The sequence below is a fragment of the Pomacea canaliculata genome, linkage group LG9 (assembly GCF_003073045.1).
Source record: "Pomacea canaliculata isolate SZHN2017 linkage group LG9, ASM307304v1, whole genome shotgun sequence".
In the NCBI taxonomy this organism is placed as follows: Eukaryota; Metazoa; Mollusca; class Gastropoda; order Architaenioglossa; family Ampullariidae; genus Pomacea; species Pomacea canaliculata.
This window is the reverse complement of record NC_037598.1, coordinates 2,505,936-2,531,273: the sequence shown is the minus strand read 5'-3', so window position 1 is coordinate 2,531,273 and position 25,338 is coordinate 2,505,936. Positions and strand designations below refer to the sequence as shown.

At 45.6% G+C, this 25,338-nt stretch overlaps 1 protein-coding gene across 1 annotated transcript in view; it reads left to right on the top strand.

The window, feature by feature from the left end:
* Window positions 1–25,338, top strand: part of LOC112572968 (voltage-dependent calcium channel subunit alpha-2/delta-3-like) — a 141,381-nt gene that overhangs the window by 69,686 nt on the left and 46,357 nt on the right. The window contains exons 2-3 of the mRNA XM_025252989.1: window positions 1,910–1,991; window positions 13,533–13,661. Of these exons, the coding sequence (XP_025108774.1) occupies window positions 1,910–1,991; window positions 13,533–13,661 (211 nt within the window). The remainder of the gene's footprint in view (window positions 1–1,909; window positions 1,992–13,532; window positions 13,662–25,338) is intronic.

The window sequence follows — 25,338 nt, the reverse complement described above, 5'->3', positions numbered from 1 at the left end:
AACTGTCTGTATCCGTTGTAAGGATGCCACGTGGAGGCTGTAACCTACTCACTCACTGCTCAAGCTGATAACAGCTTAACATCTGACCCGTGGGCCGCCGCACTTCCGGCCGTTACAGACGCCATAAGCGCCTTACGCCTCGCAGTTACGCGCCCCTGGCGGCAGATGAGTTGAGGTTCACAGGACAGAGATGAGGCTTCACTGGCCTCTGAATACTTAGTCACAGCTTCCAGCAGCAGCGGGTCTTTTGTGTCATTCATTGACTGAAAGATCAGAAGGACGCCATTGAGGTCCGTCTGTACTGGATAAACCCACCCGAGATGAAGCGGGTGCCCTCGTGGAGGGTGCAGCCGGGACAAAGCCAAAAGGCACGCGCATGTCTGTGATACCCGTATGTTAGTGTGCCACACCAAGCTCACCCAGCTCACCCATGGGTACCTGCCATAGCATGGAGGCAATAAGGCAGCGAACTTTGCTCCATTGATCAGGTTAGGGGTAGGTACCTGACACTGCAGGAGATTAGACAGGTAGGGATGGGAGACTGGCACCACCTTCACAACAAGACTGTCGTCTAGATAACTGACCGCCATTGTCACATCGGGTATGACTAGTCTAGCAAAGGTACGGAATGCACGACACCATGATGTGGATGATGTACATCTACTCTTTGTCATTCGAGTCATTATCTCTTCCTTCAAAGCTTCTTCTCTCCTTCCTTCCCTCCCCATCACATTTGCCGTCTTTCTCTTGCAGACCGCAAGTAAACCACCTGGCAGTGACTCAGCTTCTTTTACAAGGTGTTTGGATGTTTACACTCTTACAGGTGCTTTATGAGCACATGAATGAGTCTGGTGCCTAGCACCACTACACCAAAGTCAAGAGACAATGATTCAGCAGACGACACACCCGACATTTATTTCAAAGGACAAACATCGTCAAACGCTCACCTCAACGCACGCACCCACCTCCTCTCCCTGGTCACGTGGACGATGCGCTCAACTTTGTGATGCTATCGACCCTCCATGACCTAGAACACCCAAGGGAAGAAAAACATTCTCCATTGTCTGCTCCAGCATAAACCGTCCAGTGATCTTTGTCAAATAAAGAAAGAAGGACGATGCAATCGAACGACCGTCTGCTCGTCCTGTGAACAAAGCAGCGAAGTGGAGTTTGACACAAACACGGGTGGCGGCCATTGTTTTAGTTTATCAGGTCCTGCTACAGGGTGGGCGTGTGCTGGTCCTGACAAACCCACCCTTAATGAACCGGCAATGTATTCTGACATTTGGAGAATGGTGTCTTAGATGCAGGTCTTCCTACAAAGCTCTTAGAGTTTGGATTCTTCCTGTCTTTTGTGTTCACTTGTTTCCCAACTGCCTTTTAGTTTTAGTCTGTCTTCGACTGTTGTTGATGCGAGAGAATAGTAATAAACACCTCGATAAAGTTTTGCCATCTTCCCTGACTACTTGCCCATTAAGCTTCTCTTCTTTTTTTCTCTTTTTTGCATCCTGTTTTCTTCTTTCTTCTGTTTCCTTCCGTCCTTTTGTTGTCCTTCCTTTTTTGTTGTCTTAATGACGATTTCCGTGTAAGTGACTTGATTACCACTCAGATGTAGTTGACATGAGTCTTGCTCACTTGAAAGGGATGTTGAGGGAAGGTCAGGCCAGGATACCCAATTACTTATCATCTGCTTTGTTCGGAGTGTCTTTGATGTCAAGCAGCCAATGAAGCTCCAGCCAATGCCATGCTCCGGGTGTGATGATTGTCTACAGCCAGACCATCCAGCATCAGCCTCCTGTGTTTAAATTATTCAAAGTGATTACAAGTTACTTACAGGGACTTAAACTGAGCCGGCACCCGTGGATACATCTACCCGATACTATTGTCAATTTTGTCTTTTGTGTTGCAGAGCACAAGACATGGCCAAGTCCTTGCGGGAGTACCTAGTGGGACTCGCCACGACACTGACAGGGGCTGGGTACATGCAGACGGTGAGTTGTCAGTGCAAGCTGTTTGTTTGTTTGTTTGTTTGTTTGTTTGTTTAGTCTTTCACACCTGTGGTGCAACATTCTGCCTGATTTATGTCTCAAGAAAGCTCATCAGCTCTGCGTACAATAATTTCGTCTTGATCACTGAATTCCACACCGCATCTGACACCTGTGTCTGCGCATGTCTCACCTTTCTGCACCTCATCTCCATGTTGTTTTCCCCTTCCCTCATTTTGTAACATAAATTGTGTCTCTAAGACGTGGCCACCTGAACATAAATTTACTTAAAAATGAAAAGTCCTAATGCCAAGAGATTCCTGGAAGCTCTCTGAAGAAGTCTTTACAGCACCGCCACGTGAAGGACGGAGACTTGTTCATATAATATATATAAATCAATTGATTTCAAAAAAACTTACAACGTGAGTCATGGGAGGAGAGGAAGCCCTCCCTGGCCACTTACTCAGACATACTAATGGCGGCCGCTCATTTACAGCCACGTCGACTTCATTGGCCGCTGTGATGTGAGGAAACATTTGCATGGACAGCTTGCACGTGGGAATGCAGTGGGAATATTTCTACCATCTTCCGCATCATTAAGCACTCATCAAGCGTTTGGGAGGAAGGGGGAAGGTGAGTTACCTCCCCGAGACTCCAGAACGCAGTGGCGCTCGTGATGTTGCATCGGTTTCGCTTCATAACGACGGACGTCATGGAAACAATAGGCTGCGTCCAGACGGCGGTTTCTGCTCATGCGCAGGAAGCTTGTCGTGGGTTCCCCTCCCCTGTAATTGGTCTGGCCACTAGACGGCGCGCCATCCACGCCACCAACCGCAGTGAGTGGCACAAATTGCAGCCCACGATGCTGCTCCCCTCATCTGCTGGCGATAATCAGCGGCACACAGCATGGACTGCTTCATCCCAAACTCTCCTGTCTTCCTTTTAATGCTCATTTCTTGTCCTTGAATACCGAGTCCTGAATGCGAGTCTGGATGTGGCCATCAATAACATGAAGGATATTGATTATCGGCCAGGGGGCGCAGTTATCGGCGTTTTACTCATCCTCATTGCGTGAAGCGCCATCGCCACCCATCATCTCCTCAACCAAATAGAAAAAAGACTCAGTGAAGAAAGAACAAAAATGACAATAAATATCAAGGAGCTGTCGCTGTTATGTGTTATTTATCCTGCTGTGGGTAGTCTTGTCTGTAATTTTACAATATTAATTAATAATAATTAATTTAATTCTGGTTAGCTGAGTACTTTATGAGTAGCATCACAGCCAAGGCAGGTCGCTTGCTCTGCACTGACCAACAACAATAAAGAAATAATATGAGGGGGACACTAGCTAGCAAAGTCCTGTTGTGGTTCACAAATGACACTCAGGTACGAAACGATATATATATGTTTAAGGTAAGAAATTAATTGTAAAGATATGTTCTACTAATAAAATTCGGTATGAAAATGGAATTGCATTGATGCATAATGGTAACAAAATGACCCCAAACATCTATTTTTCACAACATGCGCTTGATGTAATGAATCAAAAGTCTTGGTCCTGTACTTCTGTGAGCACTAGTCCCTCCCTTCTCACCTCACATTCTCATGAAACTCTCGTGGGTGTTGGCCCCGAGGGACACTAAACAATCGCCTGGTATCTATGGTAACTGATGTAAGCCTGTGAGGCCTCCTTGCTTCCCAGAATAGGTTGTGAGAAACATCTGGCCAGTGATGGTCCATCTGCCATGTCTCTGTTGAGGGTGGATAGGGAGAGGTTGTGGAATCTCTTCTTTATGAGGAGACTGGAGGATGGCGTGACAGGTGATGTGTTTGCCTTCGCTTCGGGGTGTCTGTGTGTGGGTATGCCAGATGTCTGCTAAATTAAAACGATTTTTGACATGTCCGTGTCTTAACGAGTGTCTGTCTCTGCCTCCTTTACGAAATGTGGGTGTGTGCGCGTGCGAGAAACTTTTTTTTCAAAAGAAAATCCGTCTTATTTGGTGTCTTGCACATGTCCATCTCATAAAAGCGCGTGGGCTCCTTATATGGGCATGGCGTGCTCCGAGTGCATTCCCATATTCTGGCAGGCTTAGCTGACAAGGGGAGCAAGAGGCAACAATCTTCCATCCTCCTCTAAGGAAGTTTTTTTGTATTTTTTGGCTCAATCTTGGCCCAGTGGTCGGGGAAGAGGGATTACAGACCCGCACTGTCTTTTCTCATTTATATCGATTTTCTTCTTTTCATTTTCCTCCTCTCTGTGATAAACTACAGACATGAAGATAGCAACAAGGACCAACACAAAAAGCATCTACCCTCCGCCCTGTGTGGAGGGCGACTGAGGGATCCCTTGAAGAAGGCGTGTTAATGTTAATAGCTCAGGCGCTGAGATCGAGTTTATCGACTTCTTTCTTCTGGAACTAGAACAAATAATCACTGATTGTTTCTCGCTTGCTGTCTCCCTCCCCTCTCTCTCTCCCTCCGCGATTCCGCCTTAGCGGGGGAGGAAGATCGATGTCGAGGATGGGGACTAAGCAAATTATAATTATTTCCCCATTTCCAGGGACTTAAAATTGAATATGATGACTGCTTTGTGCCCGTCATTAGAGAGTCCATCCGCATGTAAACTGTGTTACAAGACATGTTTGTTCGTCAGGAGCAGCCAGGTGTGTTGGAGGGCTGGACACTTGCCGGTGAAATGTCTGTTTATTTATTGTTTACAACATGACACCGCTGTTTGTTCTGTCGTATTTCCTGTTGATTATGAAATCGTATCCACATAGGTAGTCAGGAGAGATTTGAGTGTACAAGACCTTACACACACCAGTGGTGCCTACCACAGTCAAGCGATGTGCATGAGTGAGCACGTGGTGCACCTTTGTAGTCGATACATCCACTGATTGCTTTCAGAATTAAGATCATAGTCACTATTCTTACCGTCTGTCTTACTGTCTTAATTCCTTTCTACTCTTTTCTTATCATCATCATCATCATCATCATCATCATCATCATCATCATCTGTGATTAATTAACCATTCAATCCTCTTTTTGCGGTGACAAAAATGTCCATTAAATCTTCACATTAAAGGGTTTGATGAAGTGACATATTTGTTAAGAGTTTAGTGTGAAGTCTCGCTCGCTGTTCTCTGGACGACTGAATCTTTCACAGTGCTAGGTGATTCACTGTGAACTGTAAAGCTACGGGCATTGAGACAGCAATGAAGCCTGGAACACAGGAAGATCAGATAGTTCACTGAGACCTGACAGCAAGTAGCTCCAGTCCAGTCCCTTCATGCAGCGCTCATAATGCAACAAATACATTATTTTCTAAAGGACTTTAGCACGATGGTTCATGTCTGTAAAGTATGTGGGCAATCCTGTTCCATCACAAGAACCTCGGTGAGCGGAGGTAAAACTGTCTCAGAGGTAGGTGTGGACCCTAGTATCCAGTGGCAGTACACACGAGGCAGAGGTAAAGTTATCTCAGAGTTAAGTGCGACCAAACAGCACGAGGTAGAAGCTTAAAGCAGATGTAACAAATAATTACATCAGAGTTAGGTGTGGCTAGTAACACCTTGTGGCACTAACTTGGAAGCAGAGATAAAATACTCTGAATGCTACCTGTCGACCGCCAGCCTTTCTTCTATTTGCAAACAGTCGGAGGTCTCGGAGGGTTTGCTCGAGCTGTAGGCACTTGAGTGGAGATAAGTTGAGATAAGTATGCCTCTTCTTTCAATACAGCCCCAACTGGAGATGTGTGAGTCTTCAGTGCGTAAAATTTACTTTGCTTGACCGATCCTTGATTGTGTTCCCTGTCATGGAGATATTGCACCTCCACAGCCTCTCCTTGCTGCTTTTAGAAGTAAAGGTGCTTCCCCCTCCCTGTAAGGATAACGTGGTGAGTGGAGGATGGGCAGGGCGAGGAGAGGGGGACTAGGGGGTTGCAGGAGGGTGACTGCTGACCTCGTTCAGTCCTGGTCTCTTGCATTGTGTCCAGGAGGCCTGCGGGGTGTGCAACGGTGGTGTACTGAACTGGTGGACAGGTCCTTTCTGTTGCCTTATTTCTGTATTCTATACTTCTGTTTAGGTACAAGTATCGTATTTGTTTTTACTTACAGGAGCTTCAGATTTATTTTTACTGTTATTATTGTTTTGTTATTATTAATCGGAAATTTATATCTTTACAGTTTGTTTAAATTTTAGAAAGGGGTTCAGATTTTTGCTTTATTTATTGTTACTCTACTTTATATTTGATAGTAACTCTGGTTATGGATGAGCGAGGACAAACATTATAGTTCATGTGGCTTAATTTATTTTAAAAATTCTTGATTTAATATATGATTAAGTTATGCTAAACGTTTGCTTAATTTATTGATGGCAAAGTTTGTGGATTTTTTTTGTTGTTTGCTTTGGTTTTTATTACTTCCAGGGGGTAAGCATGCTAGAGGTCTTTGGGTAAGGCAGGTATTAATGTAATGCCATCTTTATTTTATATAGTTGTTTTCTGTACACTCCAGCAGCACGTGGTGTCCTCACCGTAGGTGCATGTCAGAGGCTCTTTTCATTCAGCCAAGTATTCCTCCTTCAGCCCCATCTCAACTATTTGTTTAGTGAGACCTGTGGGTTTGAAGAAAGCAGAGTTTACTAGGTTGGTCATCTAGCAGTGCAGTGATGTTTAAATATTTCTTGGAGAATATCATGCGCGATCTCTCCACGACCATCATTTTCTTTGTTTATCTTGTTGATGTCCGACAGCATCTCACAGACTGTCTCTGTTCTGTTGGATGATTTTCTGTGGCGCGTGCAGTGCTGAGTGAATCTGGAATGACAAATATTGTGTCGGCCTTCATGATGTGTTGTCTTGTGTGAAGGGCTGTGATTATAGCAGTCACCCTGGCTGTGGTGATTGAGGTGTGTGTCGTGAGATTGTCCACGTGTACTCTACTGATGTCTCGCTCACAAGTGTGAAACAACTTCTACACCAAAGCCACAAACCACGACAACAAAAAAACAAGGAGATCAAAAAAGTTACTTTAACAGAAAATTCCCCACAAAACAAGAAAAACCCTCGATCTGCGTGCCGAGCTTTGTCGTAAACATGAGCGTATTGTCACGGTGCTGCCAGTGTAAACACGATCCTTGCGGAATCAATGGACGCGGCACTCTCACGAGAACGGGAAGATGGCGAGAGGAGTGGGCGAGAGCTGACAGCAGTTCACATGCATCACCTCCCCCGCCTCGGCGTCGCACGGTCCTGTCGATAACACACGATCGCCGGCCTCGTCGTCTACCGAGTCTCCACCTTATTGATGAGAATGGCGACGACCGATTCCAGAGTGGCGCTAGGGTGTCACGTGCTCCACGTGCTGCCAGGTCCCGGATGTTGCTGAGGGTCATTTGTCTGACGTCACAGGCTGTGTGTGCCAAGTCAAAGCTTGTCCTAAGATGTGGACTGGCATTAGCGAGAAACCCACAGCACTACTAGCAAGAAAGAACAAAAATATTTAAGTCCCAAAACTAATTTAAAATTCGGTGAAAGCGCATTGCATTGTGGGAAGTGCTTTCAGATCGTGTCTGCCCTTGTCATTGCTGCTCACAGAAAAGCTGGTTACTATACACAAGTTAAAACTTAAAGTAGGATTACTGCAGTGGTGCGCAAAAAAGAAGATTGATGGAGTGGTTTATAAATAGAGGATGCTATATTATCCTTTTGTCTGTTTATTATTTCTCTCTTTCTTTCTCTCGCTCTCAATGCTCATGCGCAGTTTCAGTCTTGATGCTCATATCGACTGTGTTGTGGCACATCGTACCTCTTGTTCCCGGACATACGATGTTTGACTTTAATTTCATCAGCCGATGGTATTCTTTAATGTTGTCAGTCTGTCTGACTTTTACAGGAATTGTGTTTGTAGTATGCTCCTTTGAGTTTGACTTGTGTTCCTGTTGTGGAGAGCTTGTGTGTGTATGTGCGCTTGAGTATCTATCAACCCGTTAACAGACGTGGATAGGACACCTTTGAGGCTTATGCTAGGATTGAGGTGCAAGGGCAGGGTCTGGGTTAACATTTAGGGGTAGTTTTTATTTCGGCAAAATGGTTGAGCGGAGAAAACGCTGGATGAGGTCAAGCTTTGGTAGTCGGCATTCTGAGCTGTTTGCGCATGCGTAGAACAGCTTAGTGGCAGAACGCCGTGGAAAAATATTTTTAAAAACTTCCTTCTCTTGATCCATGTCTTTGACACACACCCGTGATGTGAGAGTCGTGTCCCTTGTCCAACCACCTCACACTCACCGCTAATGAGTGGTCAACGTTTCTGTTTCTGGATCATTCTCAAACACTCTGCAGTCCAGTGCACAGAGCAGTTCTCGCAATCACTGTTGGCAAACATAATTTGAATGAGATGCTGTAGCTAATGTCACTTTAATCAGCAAGAGATGACTACAGCTAGTCGGGTGTTGGTGTTGACCCAGGCAGAAAGCCCTGAGGACCTTGTCTCCCTCAGGTCAGCGAGTGTGGACGTGGTCCGACTCCATCCCGGTCAGCTCGGTGATAGTGAGTCCTTGTGTCTGCCCCACCCCACACCTACACCAGCAAATAATGACAAGTATTAGCCACATCAAACACATACATGCTGTATGGCACAGCCCCGGGGTAGACCCTCCACACAGGGGCAATCAACAAACATGGATGGCCGAGTTGTAAAGAGCCCGGATGAGGGCAGAGGAAGTGTTTCTTTGCACGATTAATAGGCTGGGTATTTGCCCTGCACTTGTTTCCCTTTCTGATCTGTCTCATCACAATTGTGATGGATGTTTACATATGCACCTGATAAATAGGAGAACTGCCGGTGCAAATGCCATTTTCTAACTGGAAATCGTGCTGAGGGACGAGCAGTAATTTACTTGTTGATGTCAGGAGAAAACAGTCGCTGTCATCTACTTTTTGTGTTCATCAGCACATTTATCCCCGTGGTCATCGTCATCACCATTATCATCATTGTCGTCACCATAGTCATGATTACCATTATTATCGACTTTATTTTGGAGGAGCTTGGAGAATGAACTGGCACTAATCTGTTGTAGGGATTGAACCTGATGGGTGAGAGGTGAGGAGATGATATTACATATTTACATACTACAGTACACAGGTCTTCACCTGTCTGTGTGGAATGCTGGACCCTGTGAGCTGTGTTCACCAGTCAGCAGTAGAGCAAGACCACTGTCCACGTGCTGTGGGGATCAAACAACACAGAGTATGGACGTCTTGGCATTTCCCAGCCTGTAGCTGTGGTCTGGAGGTTGTTTGGACCGTCTAACCACACAAACTTATTCAGGGTGCAAGACTCTACTTTTGTTGTGCAGGGCAAAGCTTGGAGGCTGCCATTCCCCTGGGTTAGTCAGAGGTGGAGATGGCTGTAGACGTGCAGACCACTGCAGTCCTGTAGACAGCGACCCTTAGTCAGAGGACAACATCTGACGACTGCTCACAAACACTCGAGCTTTGTTTCTCGTTTGTTACCTCAGTGGTAGCCTTACCCTTGGTCTGTAAACACCAACCTCAGGATAGTCATATCTGATCCTGAAGCATTTGCTATGTGTACAGTATGTCAACATCATATACATTTTAATTAAATCGTACATAAACCTCTTATTCCTTCTTTTCTTTTCTTTTTTTTTCTCTCTTTCTCTCTTTACGGCGAGACAGTGGAGCTGGACTGAACATCTTTTAAAAAGTCCTCGGCATCGAGCTTTTGTATTGTATTCTCTAGTCGTCTGTAAGACCTAATGCAACTGAAATGTTCTGCAGTGTGTTTCTTATCAGTCTTCAGAACATTTCGAGAAGAGGCTGCGACATTTCATGTAAAAACATGTGAGCGCTCTTTTATTTCATTTTGACTGATTTTTAAAAAAATTTATTTTATTTTTCCTAAAATCCTTGCTGCTTTCAGACACATTCTAGTGTTTGAACTTCAGACTTCATTTGATAACATGAAGTCAAAGTGCAGCTGGTGTTTTTAGTGTTAAGAATAGTTCTTGCTCTAACTATTAATTCATGAGATTTGTTTTCCCATCGCGACATCTTTTGTCAATATTTGAGAAAACTGGAACTGACTAGCATTTGTCTGAGAGCGACTGGAAGCCCACAAGGTCTTGTTCAGATTATGTATTTTATTTATTTTGTAAAAAGTGCTTTTATATATCAGCTCGAGTTCGAAAACTTTTCAAGAAATGTGAGAACTACAGTTGTTTAAAGGTTAATCTCCATTCCAGGGAAATGGCCGCTAAAGGTTAATCTCCTTGTGGAACAAGATGGCATTTGGCGGCAGTTTTTATTTTATTGTAAATCTTGCTCACATTGCTGTGTGTGGAGATGTCTGGTGTGAACAGTCAGTCTGTCTGGCACTCAGATTACATTTCACTGGATGTAACATGAGGATCGGGCAAAGCAAGTGAAGTCAGAGAAGCTTTGTGGCAAACTTGGATAAATCGCGAAAATTTAGTGAATTGTGAATTGTAACATTATTTTTACTTGTGTGTTTGCTTTTCACTTGTTTGCTCATTTTCCTAGAGATTATTTGAGGAGGCCAAGCAAGTCTTATGTTATATACATTGATTATCATGAACTGTGAAGTGGACTGACAGTAAGTGTCGGGTTTACTCATGAGAACAATGGTCGCGACATCTGACATGCGGCTCATGCATTAGTCAGAACATCCCTGTCAACAGACATCAACCCCATGTTTGTACATTTTCTAATTTGCTCTGTAATGATTTTATTCCTGTTAATAATTTAACAGAATTAGTGATAGGTTCCATTTCTTACTCACATGGATGCTTTCTTCCTGTTGCTGAGTCCTCGCTCGGCAGAATTGTTTGGGTTTTTTTTTTTTTTCCTTTTTGTAAAATCTTTGCTGCCTTTAAATTTGCATTTTCTTTTATTCAAATGTCATTAGAAAAAATATAAAACACAAATCTAGATTCAACTAAGTGATCAGTCTTTTACAATGTTTTAAGTTCTAAATTAATTAGCATCCTATATAAGCAAAATATATTCCTGACTTGTTTTGTAAACAATATATCAACACTGTTTACATTTACTTCAGAAGTGTAAATTCAAAAATGTTAAAGCATATTGACAGTGTAGAAAACTTAAAAACATTGGAGGTTTCTCTTAATAGAAAAAACCCAAAGCCGTTTTTTTTAGAGACGGGACCTGCATATAAATGTCCATTTGTCAGGGCTCCAAAATAATAAACAAAAGGCAGTGGGTTTAAAAATCTATCTATATGGTTCTGTCCTTGTAGAGGTTGCTGAGTGAATGTAAAGGAGGATTTTTCAAGGCCACCATTTTTCCCTATTCATGAGGGGGCTGCTTCCATGTCGGAGGTTTTTGGGTCACATGATTAACATCTTTTGCGACCTCTGGTGGCAAGGGACATTGAGAGGAGACCAGCAGCCCGGCAGCTGACATGGAACTCGATTGGCTGAATTTCCACCTTTTTGACAGACGGTTTTCAATAAATCCAGCAGCTGGGAGCCGACAGGGACATTCATAAGGGTCAGGCTTAGTGCGCTGGGGTCACACCACAGAATGGGGGGCCTCCTGTGAGATGTTTGTTTCTGAATATTATTGACAATTTAGTCCCCTTGTTTCTTGTTGTCTGCATGGAGGCCATAAAGCACGAGTGTTTATGGCGTTTACGAGGGCCTGCCTGAGGTTGAAGTAGGTGAGTTCACGAGGCGCAGGCCGGTGTGGATGGTGGGTACTACATGAGTAAACTTTCTGGACCCAGAATAGGGTTGGTTGAGTGCACGCTGCTTTACACGTGTGTGTGTTTGTGTGTTGGTAAATTACCCAGCATGTTTTTTGAATAAGTAGATGCTACAAGGAGAAAAGGAGTTCTGTCCAAGTCGCCATGAGCAAATGCACCGAGAGCTGAGGCCAAGGACTGAGGACGCGCTGTGTATTATGCGAGCCTGATATCCGCTGTCACACTCCACATTTTTGTTCAATTATTCGTGAGAAGACCCAAATAAATCAGCTCTTAATTAGCCATCAACTCTCGTTTCCGCTGTCAAGACCTGCCCCCTTGTTCTTGCGAGTGAGGGGAGGAAACTGCAGGTGGCAGCACGATGCAGATGTGAGAAAGATATTTGGTATTCATGGAGTCTCGCGCCACAACATTCGACTTCTGCCGATACTTGCTCTCAAGGATTACCATCATTCACAAATCACTCGCTGCAAGATGGCGAGAGACCAAGTCTTTGTACGTGATTGGCCAACTAATACCAAACAAGGGCAGGCAACTCGCACAGCTTTTAATGCTTGGCTGATGGGACGTCAGTTACGTGCCTTGTTACAGCAGGTTTCATGGCGGACTTGTTGTCGCTGAATATCCCACAATTATTTCCCAAACAGCAGGTGGTTATTTTGTTCGCGAGTGATGCTTAAATGTGTGTGACAGGAGATGTTTGTGAGAGCATGAAATGTGGCTGACTTCAGTTTGTTTTGTGCAATAATAATAATAATAATGATAGTAATAACAACAACAACATAATAATAATAATAATAATAATAATAATAATAACAAGAACAACAATAATAAAGCATTGACAGCGTGAACTCAAATCACCAAAACCTTTGTGCCATCCTCAAACCTGACTCAGCACGCTGGAAACATGATGTTGACCGATTTCCGGTGCTCCAGGAGCACTCTTGATCAATGAAGCATCGCTGGCTTTCATCTTCCTGTCCCGAGTACCACAGACCTCGAGCACCCGGCAAGTGTCTGATGATAGCAAAACACGGGAAGGTTTAGACAGTCTCTCAGAAAACAATCATCAACATTAGGCTAAAGCCTTTTGTTGTGTTTATTGTACTCTGGGTGCTGAACTTGTTTACAGGCATCAGTCGATGAGACTTTTCTTCGTAGATGAAAGGACCGAGACTTGTGTCGTCAAGCTGTTGAATGTGGCTGTCGGATGTCATGGCCTCAACAGACGAAGAGCTGACTTGTGGGAAATGATTTTAATGGCTGTCTGGACCTGTGGTATGTGGACAATAAAGTGGACAAGTCAGTGTGGGCTTGGAGGGTCTTGTCTGCCAGTCATTGTCTTACCCGCGGGGTTGTCTACCTCCTCATCGTGTCGTCAGGCGCCGTTGGTGGTTCGCTGATCGTGAACTTTGCACTCTGCACTGAACTGTCTGGGTCTGATACCGACATTCTTCACATCCTGGCCCCACACCAGTGTCCGTCATGTTCAATCATTTTACTGAGAAACTATCAGAAGAAAAGAGTGACATCCCTTAATATAGGGTCCTATACAATACTGACACTGCATGTTGCAGTACTATATATGTGACACTGTGTGTTGCAGTACTATACAATACTGACACTGTGTGTTGCAGTACTATATATGTGACACTGTGTGTTGCAGTACTATACATGTGACACTGTATGTTGCAGTACTATATATCTGACACTATATGTTGTAATACTATAAACACCTGACACTGTATGTTGCAGTAATATGTGACACTATATGTTGCAGTACTACAAGACACACGCGGACAGCGAGCTGGAGATCAAGGTCCGCTCGTCTAACGACATGGCCAGTCTGCTGGACCGCGTGCGGACCAAGATGGAGAAGCTGCTCAAAGAGAAAGAAAAAGCCGTGCAGGTGAGTGTTGACATCATCAACATTATTTTTCATCTTCTACCTCGTCTTCATCCTTTTCACGAAATTCAAAAGGCCGACCGATGCTGACATTGTCATAGCGCCTCCTGTACCCAACAGGACCCGAGCCACCCGCTTAGATAGGCCCAGCTACTAGGGAGGGGCAGGCGTGGGGTGACCACGAATGAACAAGTTGTCTTCCTTGACGTCGCTTTGTCTATTGCAACGTCCAATCATCAGTTAGCATTTTTCTTAGAGTCGGTTGCTACTATCGTCAACACTTTCGTTAACGAGTGAGGGCAGCTGGACAGGCGGCGAGAAACTGTTCACAGATGAAATGTTTTCACTCATTTAAATCGTGAATTCCATGTCCAGCGACTGACACATGAATTACTATCAGAACAACCACTCACCTATTTTCTTACCTGCGATGTGTTGGGACGTAGCTGAGTGAACACTGTTCACTTATCTGAAACCTTTACTCAAAATGTCGACCGCGCGCTGCTGTTGGCTGTCAGCAGGACACTCACTTGGCATCTCTTGCAGCCACCAGTGTTGGTCTGTCGAGGCTTTGGTTATGTACTGCCGGGCACGCAAATAATACTTAGTCTCGTAGTTTGTTGTGTTGTTGTTGTTGTTGTTGTTGTTGTTGTTGTTGTTGTTGTCGTCGTTCGTCTTGACCGCTGTGACATCTTATAACACAACAATAATCCTCCACCTGTCTGCTATGTTCGGTAATGGCAGGTGAGTGGCTCACAGACTCAAGCCTCGTTTCCGCTGTAACCCCCGACAAGCGTGTGCAGCGCATGAGGTGAATGACGGAGGAAATCCCTGAGTAGTTTGTAAGAGACAGACGACTTGTCCTCAGATTACACTCCCACTAAACTCCGCCATCGGGCCGAGGTGGTCTCCCACACATCGATTGACTGTAGGGGGAGCTGCTGCTCGAGAGCTGGGAGTCATTGCACTCACACACCGGGCTGCTAATGGCCATTTACTCGGCGAGGTTTCATGACCGCTCCTCCTCCGTCCATTCACTCTCGCCTTTCTCTGCCGTGACTGGCGGAGCGGTTGTCACAGAAAGTTAACGCCAGCTGTTGACGTAGGGAGAGCGTTTGACTAAGCTTTTGTAATATTGTTGTTTGATTTTATCATCATCATCATCATCATCATCATCATCATCATCATCATCATTATTTTTGAAATAAATGATTCAGTAAGGTACAGCCAGAAATAAAATACTGAACACACAAATATTTGTGGCATCCCGCTTTGTAAGGTGGAGATGAGCGACCTTTGGTAGTCAGTTGACAGGCCAGCTGTTGAACGTCTGACATGTCTGTCATGACAACTGGCAGTGTCTTCACACTGTGCAGATGATGAACGAAGGTTTCAGCTGTTTGCATCTCCCCAGGCTCCTTAACAATGGACAGTTTAAGAGACTCGCTCTACCTTTGTAAAATATTCGAATTGTTATGAAGAGCTGTTGTTCTCACCTCATTGGATTTACATTCTCTACCCTGGATACCAAACTTTTCTTCTACTTTCCAGTCTACTCTTTCCACAGACAACCTGTCAGGTGACACACTTTCCACAGGTGAACTTTCCTAGCGTCTTGCCTTCACCTAGCTTGCCATGAACACAACTCCCTCCCGTTAATTAATAATGTCAATAAAATATTATATTGATAATTATATATTATGCCACAAGTACGATATAATATACATCTGTATATAATATAATCTATATTGTAGTGTCTGTTTATGAGTGAAACATAAAAGTTGTCTCTCCAGTGACTTGCCGACCTCCTGCCTTCAACACTTTCTCTGTCGTTGTTGTCTTCATCTTCACCATCATCACACCATTCCTTTTCAAACGATTCTCTCTCGCGCTTTCCAACAATACACTTCACTCCTGTAATAAAAGCAGATCCCTTTCTTCCATTTCGTCAGTATTTTATGGGTTTTGTTTTTTTGGGGGATTAGGTTGCGGGTATTGCTCGTGCTGTGCACACTGCAAGTGGACCCGATCCCCGGGGTCCCCCACTGCACGCGCCCTGTCTTCGTTTGCATTCATTTCGCCAAACGGCCTGGCGGACGTGGAAGGTTGATTGTCGCAAAACATTTTATTGTCCTTTTCGTCCCGTCAAACTGAAGTCTGCTGCACTGAGCAGCTGCATTGAAAGCACTTCGTGTTGCTTGCACTTTAAAACAGTCGAAATGTTTGGGGCTTAGAGACGAGCGAGGCTGTAGGACCTCCATGAAGTCAAGCCCTGAATGGTTTTATCTTCCTCACGACCAGCCTCACCAGCCGACACTTGTGTTCACGTGACACAGCCCTGCTGCCTTTATGACATGAACTTCCGGTTCACTTTACTCCTCACACCAGTGAGGTTTCTTTCTGATGTTCACTGTGCACTGACTTTGTTTTCCTGACTTTGTGTTGTCGTCTTGATTTTAACCAACCAATCGCTAGCAAATGACCCTGAGACTGGTGTGACTGGTGTGATTGCTGTAACTGGTGTGACTACTGTGGCAATGCATGGTGGGAGTGATATGCAAATGAAGACCTGCCTTTACACAGCAAGTTTACCTGCGGAGGTGGCTGACAGCGTCCTTGACCTGACAGAGAAGGAGGAGCAGGCCCTGTGTTCCCACCTTTCAGCAACAAGCTTTTTAGGGGGCAACAGACTTTTTTTTTTTTACTCAGGGGCTTCTAATCAGGTGTGAAGGGCCGAGCATGCGCACTGACACTTTATAACTGCCTAATGGAGGCAGCTGGGATCAATTCCTCTTACAGCTGCCGCAGTCCAACGGTCCGGAGAGCATTTATCCAAGTGTGGTGAAGGGCTGGGCAGAACCCTCCATGTCAGGTTTTTGTCCGACATGGAGAGAGGGAGGGAGCGGATACAGAAAGAGATCAGGAAGGCGAGAATAATGGCCGTGTGTCCCACGTGACTTCACAGACGAGTGGTCACACGCGGGCCTCGCGACTCGTGGAAGGACCGAGCTTTTCCAAATGGTTTCATGTGGCATGGCAGGACACTTTCTTCACAGTTTGGGTTGGTGGTCAAAAATCCTTCTTTGCAAGCTGCGGCAGATATTTGCCGCTCACCTCCATGGTATCACTGTGAACTGTGCAGTGATGTTTATACCGACACAGGAGCCACAGACCTACACACCACACACTAGTCTATCAATTGGACATTGGACAGTCGGCAACAGACCAAACTTATTTCACTCTTAACCTGATAACTTGACTGACAACAAGAAGACAGATGACTCATTGTGCTTGATACCAGTGAAAGTTGTTTCCACAAACGTCTTCACGACACCTGCCGGCAGTGGTTGATGGACATCATTATTTTACAGAAGCACAGGACCAATCAGAGGACAGCACTAAGCACGTGCATCATTCACAAGTCGGCGTGTGCAACACAAGCGGCGATGAAAGTTTAGTGACGATCGATGAGCAGCACACTGACATTTGTACCCGGGATCAGGCCCTGTGCCAGTGACGGGGAACTTTGCCAGCTAATGACTGCCAGCGCTCACTTCACCGGAAATCATCACAAATCACGTGACCGTTAGTCGAGTTCAAACGCTGGCGAACAGTTGTTACACATCTCGACTATTGATCTCGGCAATCAAGCATCCAGTCACGTCGGCTGTAGTCGGTGCCGAGGGTGTCTCTCACCCTTACGTGCACGCTCTCTAACTCACAGACACACACAGACAAACACAGACACACACACACAGAGACAAACACAGACACACAGACAGACACACACACACACACACACACATCTCACTCACTCTCCCGCACTCAGCTCAAGCACACAATCAACTCGCCATTTCTCACTTGTCTCCAAGAGAACCAATCTGAAGTTTTTTCAAAGTCCGATGCAAAGAAGTGTTTTTGATGAGATTTATAGATTCTTGAACATTGTTGATGAGGACACATGAAGAGAGAGTCGTATTGTTTTAAAAAGTTAATTGTAGCAGACTTGCTAATTAATATCGTAGACATTACTAATTAATATCTGTAGACATTACTAATTAATATCGTAGACATTACTAATTAAAGAGGCATGATGGTAATCTGAAAGAGATATATCTTCTGGAAAGAATCGGGTCAAAAGTCTGAAATGTTCAGTTTTACAACAGTTTTATTTGCTTGTTTACGGGTTTGGTGGTCGTCATACAGGTAAACATGGCAGCAGCACAGGTGAAGGTGATGTCGATGCTCATGGTGTTAGTAAGTGTATGTAAAGGTGTGTGTGTGTGTTTTACTGATGATAAGTTTCTCTCATGTTGTCTTTTAACTAGCTTTCTTTGTGTAAGACACCCTGTGATGCCCAGGTGCATGGTGGGGACATCAGAAGTGGTGACGTGCTATCAGATGCATGGGAGGATGATGTTACAATGTCCACTGTCCACCCACCAGCCCTCCCCCTCCCCTTGTACTCTCGTCTGTTGGCGGGTCTGTGATGGCGGTGGGTGGCAAGGTGTGGGTAGCCTGGACACAATGGCTCGCTGTCTGGCGGTGATGTCATGGCGAGCAGACTGGCCTCGAGTGCCTCTCATCATGGCGCAGGCTTATTCCTGCCACTCCTGTCTCCTAGAGGGCGCTCTGTGTGGCGGAGGCTCCATTGGCTATCGACCCCCCAAGTGTGCTGATGCTGCTTCTCCATGTAATGAAAGGTTCAACTTCCGCCCGACCCTTTCCGACCGACCTAGTGTGCACTCCTAATTTATTTCTTTGTCTCCGGAATGAATGTCCAGCCTGCAGCTCACACACGTGTGGGATAAGCTCCTAGCCTGCGGTCTGTGCTCCAACCGCGTGTGACCGTCAAGGGCTCGATGGTTCGGTCCTCGGTGGTTACACGTCCATGACGGCGAGACAGATATGAGAAGGCTGTGCGCGGGTTACAGCTTCGACAGAGATTAAAGTGGAGGAGTTAGCATTTAAAGCTGTATTAAGATAAAGCCACGAGCTTCAAATAGTCTGACAGGCAGAAAAAAAACCGTCCCCAATTCGAGATGTGAACCAAGACTTTATTTGTAGCAAACGTCGTAGCCCCAGGTGTAGACAAAGATCACAGAAACTTTGGTCGCCACAATAATTGTAGACAACAATGAAATGAACACTCCTCACCCTTGGAGGCGGCTGTAGAGAATGGTGAGAGAAACTGTAGAGAACTGAGATGATCTCTGTATGCGATTAACCTTCCTGTCTTAGGGCCCAACTATAGGATGCCATCAGTTTTACAGGTCTATTCCATGTTGTAAATAAATATGGTAAGAATTTTACTGTTTGGGGATCGGATCATCTTAATACAACCATGCACGTACACTGGCTGGACACTGACTGGAGAGCAGGACATGGATTATTGTATTTACTGGGTGGCCCTCACCATCAGCCGCTTCATCGCCAGCACCACCAATACTACGACTACCGCCAGCTTATATCGGAATGAAGATGCCTGTTGATGGATCACGCAGCATAATCGTTTTTTTTTTCATTTTTACATTGATAACAACTGTATTTTATATAAATCACAATGTCATCGCTTCCATTCCAGCCATTAACGAAGGATTAATCTCTTCAAGACCCGGATGTAGGGCGACATTAGCCACGAATCACCTTGACATAAATCAGTTGCGACAGGTGAGTGACCCTTGCCCCGACTATCTGTGTCCAGGGAACTGCGTTGTCAAGTGCAAGCCAATCGTGCAGTCCTCCGCGGCCATCTGTTGCTTCCCTCCACAGTTCAAGTGCTTCACATTGGTCGTCTAGCAATGGGAGGAGAGGAGATTTCCTCCCGCGGGCTCTGCTTTCTTCGGGATCACAAAATGGATGGTTTTATGGCCGGAAATGGTAACCAGATAAATGGCCAGTGGAGAACAGAGCTAAAAGACGAGCAGAAAATGAGTGGAGGATAGGTTTATCTTTGCAGTATTCTGCATCCGGGTGGCGGAGGCCGGAGATCGATGAGAATGGTTGAGGCCTCATCGCGTGTTGTCCTTGTCCACATTGGCCTGAGGTCTGACGGGCCAAGCGTTTTGCCTGACACAATACATTTACCTTTGTTCTCTCCATCAGACATTGCCGGTCACCTGATGCTAGACTTTCCCTGTGCACGATAATAAATTTTGCGTCTCACCGAATGCTGCATCCGTTCGTGTTTCCTCTAATACGACAGACTTGTGTCTTTCACCTGATATGGCGGTCAGCCTCTCATCCAATCCTAAAGCCAGTCTCGCCCAGATGAGCTCTTTCCACGTTTCCTATCGAATATATTTACTGAGGTATCACTTATCTTCCTTGCAGAGTATTCCATGGAAGCTAGGTTCTTCTTTTTATGGAATCAAGAGTTCGATTTCACGTATGAGGAATGGATTAGTTCATCTCTTGCTAAACCCTATCTTCTTCTTCTTCAGCCTCAAGCAAGTTTTTCTAGCCCCCGGCTGGAAGCTCGTTTTCCTCCCTCCGGCTGCAGGCAAGGTTTGGACACCAAAGGGTGAAAGGTGAGATTTTCACTGGAGTCAGACTTCTGGTGTGTAAGCTCTCTGGCACGACTGGCAGGACAGGGTGCACAGATCTTTGTCTCCTTTACTTTCTATCATGAGACATGCAAATCCCCTCGTGTCTCTGTTCTTCCTTCCCCTCCCCTTGTTACTCCTCTCTTCCAAAAATCTCCTGGACCTCGAGGACCTCGGGTAAGGGTGTTGCTGGGTTTGGCCATTGCATCGTCATCAACGTACCTGTAGCCTCGCTTCACTTTCCGATCTTTTGTACCCGAGTTCTCCCGCCGCAGGTTAACTTTACTTTTGTGTCTGAGTGGTGCAGTGAGTGGTGCAGCGTGCAAGGTGCAGCAAGTTTTCGTGGCAAAAGGTCAAAGCAGACCTTACTGTCATTGATGAGTGTGGTGGTACAGACCCCGATGTACCCGGGGTCGACTAATAACAGCGATACTCCTCTCTTCTCCCTCGCCGCCTCTCCTCCCTCACTCCTTCAGCAGGGTGGGTAAACAGGGGAAGGTTCACATCACAAGAGTTTGGAATCAGTGTGCACACCTTCGTGTGGTGCTGCTGTAACCACTGGGCTTTGTTTGCCCTCCCTGCAGCTGAACTCGTGCACGTGACTCGTGACGTATGGGGTCACGCGCAGTCGGGCCAGGAAGCCGTAGTGTGTGGCGGACTATTACAGGAGGCAGAAAGTCTTCTATAAACTGCTCGCCTCTCCACCCTGGGAGCTCCTTCAAGTGCTGCAGGCAGTCTGCACTCATCTCCTTCAGGCAGAGAGGATTCTCTGCGATGTCTTCCTGGTGACGTGTCATGTCTCCCTCTGCCGTGTCACATTGTGACTCACCTGACTCACCATCTTGTACAGGTTTTTAAGTGAGTTCCCAAGTGAGAAAGCACTTACTAACCCTGTAATTTGTGACATACAGACGGTCACAAAATCCGAACTTTTCTGAGAAAAAAACAAAAACAAAACCACAACAACAACAAACAAACACGTGACAACAGACAGACACGTTAGAGCAGGGACTGTTATAGAGGAGACGGACAGTCTGACTAACAGACACGCAGTCCGTCAGCCTGGTGTTCCACTACTGTGATGGTCTGCAGTCTCAGTCACTTACCCCCGAGATAGTGTGACCCCTCCCTCACACCACCACCACCCGCTCGCCCCTGACCTCCACGTGTTGCTGACGTCGGCGCTTAGTCTCTGGGAACACGCACTCGGCACTGAATATGGAAATATGGAAATAATGGAGCTGAACGAGCAGCAGTAAAGACACGAGTAATACCCCGGGTGAGCCCCTGCAGCCATTTCCTGCCCCTCAGACTCTCGTCAAACGACTGGCAAGCTCCGTGGGGTGGCGGAGGCGCCAGTACCTCCCTCAGTGAGTGTTGGGGCTGTCGTCAGCCTCAACCATCGGTGAGGAGACACATTCACATCAACTGCACATCGCTCTTCTGGAGGAGAAGCAGTCTTGTGGGAGGATTGCTATCCATTCCTCTATTCCTCTTTTCTCCAGCTTTTTTGGAAATAAAGATGGAGTTTGTGTCTTGCAATTAGTGACAGAGAGGCTAGAGTAGAGCTCGAGGTGTCTGTGTCCTGCCTGCTTGAACCCTCATGATGTTAAATGATTTTTAAATAAACCTTTCCAATTAAAGATAATTTATGCATGTCGCTCCTTTGTTTCCTATCCTTGCTAGAACAGCTTAGGTATGGTATTTGAGTGGACAGAATTAAACTGGACTGCCAGGATACAAAATAACAATTGTTTCAGCTACCAGTAGAAGTTTGGGGGATAACACCCCCGGCAATCTGCTATTTATGACCGTGTTTACACTGATTTCTTCCTCACCGTCGCCTGAGCGCTCGACATCATTATTGCAGTCCACTGCTCTCTAGACGAGGACAGAAAGTGTGGGTTACTTTCAACTGCCACTTTAGCTTCAAAGACTAAAAATTCTCGTTTTTCTTGTTGGGCCTGTTAGTGTGGCTGTTTGTGAGGAACTAGAGGCGCACGTTGTTGACACCGCCACGACACCTGCAGCCCTCCACACCCGGAGGGAGCTGGAGGTGGTGGGCGTGTCCTGATGGAGTAGTGTCGGGGGCAAGGAGCAGAAGGAGAGGACACGGCCGCTGCTGCATGTTCACAACAAGTGGATGATCGAGCTGTTGACTGTTTCCTGCCCTCCTCGTGTCTGCCTCCATTTTGCCTGCCATCCTCGTGCCCTGCAGCTAAGCATAGTTTTACAATCCTCTTCAACTTCCTTTTTCTCGTATTCCTCTTCTTCCCACTCTTTTGGTCAGTCTTCTTTCGCTTAACTTTGTTCTTTATCCTTGTTCTGTTTTTCTGTTAATCTTTTTATCTTCTAGTTCTTCTTTAGCTGCTGGTTCTTCTTGCTGGTTTTCCTTTTCTGGTTGTTCTTCCGCTCCTGGTTCATCGTCTTCTTTTTCTTTGCAGTTCTTCTTCTTTCATGCACTGACATCCTTCGTCTACAAGTTGGCCATCACATGAAGTAGTCTGTACTGTCACCTTGCTGTCGGCCAGACTCTAGCTGCAGCAGACATAATTATTTAATATTGCCTTTTTTAATTTTTGTATTATTCACGTTTTCAAAAACTATTTTTGGTCAAAGTACAAATGGAGTGTGCTTCTGTCATAGCAATGCTTGAGTTTATCTATAATTCGCTTGTGTTTATGCAATGCTAGTAATGGTTGAATGTGTTTGCAATGATAGAATAATATATATACATAATGATGATGTACTAGTAATGCTTGTTAACAGATAAACAGAAATGAGGAGATGGAGTCTGTTGTAAGGTGGGAAAACTGTTGTCAGTGGCTGATGACACTACACTTCCAACATATTTCGCAGACCACCCGCTTGTATCACCCGAGTGTATGTGTGGGAGGATAGGCAAGAGGCCCTTCCTCCTCTCGAGAAGGGTTTCAGGAAGCATTGTCATATCGGGGAGGAGATGGAGGGAGAAGCTGGGTCGACATGGCGGGATCCCGGAGAGTTAGAGAACAATTTTCTCTACATTTTCAAAACTGTCTTCCGAGATCATTAGCTGACATGGAGAGATGCATTCGATTGGAGGTGGTCCCTGCACTCCATCTACATTCACAAGCGGAAGGCGAGCCTCCTGTGAAGGGGGACACGGACAGTACAATGCATCTTTGCCATAGATGGAGGAAATTGATGTCGTCTATTAAACACAATTCTTACAGAGGAGGAGGAGGATGAGTTCTCGGGAGACAAGAGGCGAACCGTAAGATCGGGTGGTGAGAAAGAGACAGAGTGTGTGAGATTTATTCATCGTCACATCATCCTGTGCTTCAGAGTTGATGTTGATGTTGATGTAAGAGGAGGTTGGGGGGGAGAAGAAGGATGAAGTGGGGGGGGGGGTGACGTGAGGAAGACGGAGAAGGAAGAAAGGAAGAGATAAAAGGCGAAACCCTAGGGTGCAAAGAAAAATGTGAAAAAGATAAGCAAAAGGTGAAAAGATATGTATGAGTTAGTTTAAAGATGTGAACGAAAAGACATCAAATGTGCAAGGACGAAAAAATGTTTAACGACCTGTAAGACGAAAGTAAAGAACTATTACAAGAACAATAAAAGAATTAAGGAAAATTGGGGGACACCGCACAAAAGACCTTTTCGTTGTAGTAAGGTGTACAATATTCATTGATGTGCAATAAGCAAATAATTAAATTTGACATTTCTTCTAAGCTTCATCACAGTCGGAAGATGGACTGCCATGCACGGCTCAGCAGGTGTATGGAAACAAAGAGGACCAAACACCTTTAGTTAGGGTTGATGATGCTACAACTGAGATGTGGTAAAACCTTGGCGACATTGGGGATCATAACAGAAATGCCTTAAGACCTCAGGCCAAAGATCAAAGATAACGACTGGATATCTACAAAACTGCGACTGTTGCTCAGGCAACCAAATCTCTGGCTACAGGCCTAACTGGCACCGACAGCACCCAATATCCGTCGCCCTAGCAACCAACAATGGCGGCAGAGCAGGAATGTTCAGAGCTTGGTTAGCCTGCAACTGCCAAAGTCTGGAAACTTCGCACGAGGTGCACAGCGCCACCAGACGGCTGGTGCCGTGAGTACGGTGAACCACTCTCCCCTTCTGGTGTTGAGGACAGCGTGTGGCCGTGAGGACATGATGGTGACAGTCTGTGATAACTGCTTTATGTTGCAGGCCGTACAGTGTGATGTCATCAACTGACAGACCGCCCTCGTTACGTAACAATCACTCGCACACTGACGCCCTCACACCCCTCGGCATCAGCCGCTGCCTCTCCCTCGTCTCCAAGCCACAACGGCTAAATAATGAGTTTAAAATAGTCTTTCATCCTTTTTTTATAAAATAAAAGATGTTTTATCCTCCGTTTGATCTCTGGGGATAGTTCGTTTACTTGTTGAAAGAATTTCTTTTACCAAACGCTTGTTTCTTGCTCGGCTCTCTGGTTCATGTCGTCCGTGTGTAGTGCACCGAGGTCGAGTCCACAGCGAAAAATTATTTTATTACACCAAACACTTCATTATCCAGGCCACTGGTAGGCACTTTGTTGGATTTGTGGTGATTGCAATCAGGTGTCACACGGATTTCTCTTGATGAACTGCACTCATTCTAAACATTTGCCAGGTAAACACTTTCTTACACTTCACACCCTCCCTACAAACCCAACTCACCTGTTACCTACGGATGTTGGTTGAAGAATTATTTATTTTGCACCTCGCTAAACCGAGTCCCTCCCCCTAAAGATGCTAGCGCCCACAGTGCTACATCCGGGCTCTCAGTGCACGTGCAGCTCTGTGTGAGGTGGTCCTCCTGCTGTTGGCCAGTGTGATGCGGGTGGCACTCTGGTGGCCTTATTACAGGATGATGGTTGATGGAACCAAATTACCAGCCGCAGTCTCCTCTGGTGCTCTGTCCGCGCCTGTCGGAATGTGTTTACAGTGGTCTCCATTACTGGAGGGGGATGTCCGCAGTTGTCTCTAACTACCTGCTCAGCAGCAAGCTTTGCAAAGGTTGATTACCTGACTGCCACTGGAACATTGTTAAAGGATTAAAAATATTGAGGGGGTGGTCCATCGTGCAATGAAGCAGGAGAAGTTATAGCTACACAT